Raw genomic sequence first — 4,436 nt, forward strand, 5'->3', positions numbered from 1 at the left:
TTTTTTTTTTTTTTTTTTTTTTTTTTTTTTGAGACAGAGTCTTGCTCTATTACCCAGGCTGAAGGGCAGTGGTTTGATGATGGCTCATTGCAGGTGCAACCTGCCCAGGCTCAAGCGATCCTCCCACCTCAGTCTCCAAAGTAGCTGGGACTATAGACGTTTGTCACCACTCCTGGCTATTTTATTTTATTTTTTAACGTAGAGACAAGGTCTCACTAAACACTGCCTATCCTACACTGATCTTGAACTCCTGGGCTCAAGTGATCCTCCCGACTCAGCCTCCCACAGTGCTGAGATTATAGGTGTGGGCCACGGTGCTTAACCTTAAATCATTTTTTAACAGGCTTAATAAGAATGTTCAGTATTTTCCCTCCCATCTTCACTCAAACCTCTTAGAATAGTAATCTATATACTCTACTTCTCTACTTCCCACTGCACCCAACAGTCTACACCACCACTCTGCTGTTCCAAGATCTGTATCAAGATCACTTAATCTCAACAAAAAGACCAATGTGCTATTCTCAATACCAAATTCTAAAGAACTTTTTTAGTCTTATCTCATCTGAACTCACTGCCACCCTTAAAACCATCCCTTGGCTTTGCCAACCTTGTACTTAGTTGGTTCTCTCCATTCTGCTTGCATCCTTCCTGTTGCCTCTGAGGCTTTCCCAGCTGTCCCTTAAATGTTGGTGATCTAAGCCCCAATGCTCCTCCCATTTTCTCTATATACCCCAAAGGTTTTCTAATTCTTTGATTTCTATAGTTCATGAGTATGATAAAGGTTTTTTTTCTAAATAAAACCTTTCATACAAAAAATGATTTCTCAAACCACATAATCCACCAACAGAGTTATCTACTCTGTCCTTAAAAAAAAAAAAAAAATTCACTACTTTACACAGTCTCTTCCCAGATGGGCTATTTCACTCACATGATTTCAGCTACTAACGTACCAATGACTGAAATATTTCTAACTTCTACTACTATAGCCTACTGCAGTGCAGACATTCTAATTTGGCTTTCCCATAGGTACCCTCAAACTTAAGAGGACTAAAGTGGGTTTATCACTGTCTCTTCTAAATGAGCCATTTTTCCTTTATTCTTTATTAATAGCATCACTATATAACTGGTCACAACCTACAAATCTGAGACTCATCTTTGACTGCTACTTATGTGCCATATCTAATCAACTACTAAGTGCTGCCAAATATTCCTCTTCCAAATATTTCTGAGTCTTCCAATTTTTCCAACCTTTTAATGGCTATACTAAGTCTCCCATTATTCCTTATCTGCATTACTGAAAAAGTCTACTGACTGGTCTCTCTGTCTCTAGTCTTGTCCTCCTCAAATCTTTTCTCCACACAGTACACAGTGATCTATCTTTAATGTACCTCTAATAAGATCATTCAATTTAAAGCCCTTAAGTGGCTAGCCAATTACTATATTCAAAATTTCTTAATAGAGTATTTGCTATCTTGCATGACCTACCTCATGCGGAGCTCTGTAGCCTCACTCTGACCACTGAATTCCTCATGTCCTTACCTAACAACCACATTGTGATCTTCAGGCCAATCTAACCTGATGTCTTTTTCTTTTTTAAGTTTCACTGGAACATAGCCACAGCCATTCCTTTATGAATCACAGCAGGGCTGAACAGTTGCAAGAGACCATATAACCCACAAAAGCTAAAATATTTACTATCTTGACTTTAAACAATTAAAGTTTGCTGACCCCCCACTCTATACTCCAGAAATATTGAACAGCTTTTATGTAAATAAACAAACAATGCCTTTTTAATTTTCCATCCTCTATGTCTTTGCTCATGCTGTTCTTCCTAACTTGGACTGTGCCTTTGCCCTTATCAACCTATCCTGCTGTCAGGTTAGGGATGCATCCCATACACCTAATACATATACCCTGTCCATAAGTCTTATCATTCTGTTTCCCATACTGCATTAGAATTATCTTTGTGCTTTATTATTACTTTTAAACTTACCTATTCAACTGTGACATTATTCAAGGCAAGGACTGCATCCTGATATTTTACCACATATAACACACTGAATATTTAGTTGAGTAAATAAATAAGTGAATGAAAATAAAACGCTAACTGCATAGACTCTAGAAATCATCTCTTTCTTAGAGTATTTTAAAGGAAAAACTTTTAAATGCCAAAAGTCATGGTGACTTTATATATATCATTTTTAAGGCGTGTTATGAGTCAAAATTTGAGTTTTCCTTGAGTTCCTACAGAGATCCTCATTATCTACATTCCAGGATGGGTCCCCTTCCTTCGTGAGCAGCCAGCATGCTGAGGGCTGCTTGTATTTGTTATGGTAAAGCCTGCAGATACATCTCTTATCTACATATCAAGTCCAAATGGAAAGGAATCCACGAGCATGTGGAAATACTAGTTAGTGACTTCCCTTAGTTTAGAATAACTTTTCTAGCCTGAAAGTCTACTGTCAATTTTCTTATGCAAAAATACAAATCATGTTTTACCTTTTCCAAATCAGTAAATCTCTCCTGCAGTTGTCTCTTCTCCAGTTCTACTTTCGCTATTAAGATTTTGCCGTTCTTTAAATCTTCTTCTAGGCCAGATATTCTACCTAAGAATTTCAACATTTTTAAAAACATTAAACACACAAAGTATATACATTCAATTAAGAATAGAAAGTTTGCAAGCCACCTTCTATTTTGGAGCTGTTGTTTGTGAGCAGGAGTTTTATACTTGTTGGTATTGTGCTTTATAGTTAATTCAAATGGAATCCAATCTACTACCTGAGGAGTTTAATACTTAAAATCATACTATTTGAAATTAAATCTTTTGTTCATAAAATTTTGTATCAATGTAGTTCTAATATTCTAACTTTTATATGAGAAATGTCCTACTTCAACACACTATCCATCATCTAAAGTTATTTAATAATAAGAATCATCAGAATTAATTCAAGTGCAACCACGACTTCAATACCTTGTAAATCATTAATTATCTCTGATCCATGGGTTCGATCCCTCCTTTCAGATTCTAGTGCTGATTGAAGATTGATAAATTCCTTTTCAAGTTTTAACTTGGCAGTCTCCAGCAGGCAGTTTTATCTTGTAGATCTCTATTGTTAGATTCTAGCTGCTGAATCTGTTTTGAACTTTCTGCCTGGGTTTTCCTTAACCGGGCTGCAGTATCAGATTCTGTTCGCAGTAAAGCATTGGTTTCATCCAGCTGTTATTCCATTCAAAACCAAACAACAACAAACAAAACAGATGTATGCAATGAAAATAAGTCAATCTATTCCCCTATTAGAAACTATTTAAAATAAACAAAACCTAAAATATTTTCCAAATGATTTCTAAAATTAGAGGTAAAGGCCTTTTGCAACACTTAAATTAAAACTAATGTTACTGCACGGTTATAAATAAAACCTAGTATCTTTACTACAAATTGAGATCCACCTACTTGTCTCTGGAGTTGATTCACTTTCTCAGTGGATATTTGAGAGTTTTGATTTCTTTTTTTCAAATCTTCAAGTTGATCTTTTAAGCTGTTAACTACGATAAAAGCATTTCAGTGGCAAGCTTAACATAACACACATACACACACTTAATTTTTTTTCTTGATAATTAATATTCTACAACACAAACCATCATTTTCCAAATTTCGTTTCTTGTCTGCTTCATGATCAGCTTTCCTCTGATATTCTGCATTTTGTGCTGAAGAAGCGCCTTTTCTCTTTCTAACTGCCTTAATGCTGATTCCACACTTTTCCTTAAGGTAATCTGAAATAATGCATATCAAAAAGTATGTATAAAAATAAAATCAAAACAAAAAATACTCCTTATTCCAAACAGATAAAAAAGATCTCAAAAAGGCTATCACTTTTTTGTTAAAACTGTAATAATGCTTTCCATGATTGTAAACTAACATATACCACTCTTAAATCATAAAGACCATAAATATTTTGTTTACTATTCAAACTTCATGTAACTTTCCATGGCTACTGAACTATTATTATTTAATACTTTGGCCTAAAATGTTATGAATAGCTTTTTTTCCCTTGAAATATCTACACATACTAAATTAACTCAAGTTTGCAAAAACATAACAGAATGAACCCTATTTATAACATGATTTCCCATAATTTAGTTCTATCCATCAATACTACAAGGTGGGTTTCAAGGTATGTATTACTATGGTACTAACAGAGCTCCTTAGGTAAGTCCAGACATCAAAGATTTTTACTAACGAAAATGTTAATAAAAAAGTAGGGCAACATTACCTCCTCTTCTAGCTCCTTTGCTGTTTTTTCTAGGCGAGTATTAACAGATCTAAAGAATTTCAAAATGAAACAGTAAATAACTTCTAATTTACAATAAAACATAGTCTATAAATTTAAAAGTAATTATATAATTACTGTGTAGCTCTCCTTTTTTTTTTTTTTTTT

General features: G+C 34.3%; 1 protein-coding gene across 2 annotated transcripts in view; it reads right to left on the reverse strand.

Moving 5' to 3' along the window:
• ROCK2 (Rho associated coiled-coil containing protein kinase 2) overlaps positions 1-4,436 on the reverse strand; it is a 188,118-nt gene that overhangs the window by 37,843 nt on the left and 145,839 nt on the right. For both annotated transcript variants that reach the window (XM_017853951.1, XM_017853961.1), the window contains exon 17: positions 2,500-2,606. In XM_017853951.1, coding sequence (XP_017709440.1) covers positions 2,500-2,606 — 107 coding nt within the window. The remainder of the gene's footprint in view (positions 1-2,499; positions 2,607-4,436) is intronic.

Source organism: Rhinopithecus bieti, unplaced genomic scaffold (genome assembly GCF_001698545.2).
Source record: "Rhinopithecus bieti isolate Rb0 unplaced genomic scaffold, ASM169854v2 scaffold_1530, whole genome shotgun sequence".
Classification (NCBI taxonomy): domain Eukaryota; kingdom Metazoa; phylum Chordata; class Mammalia; order Primates; family Cercopithecidae; genus Rhinopithecus; species Rhinopithecus bieti.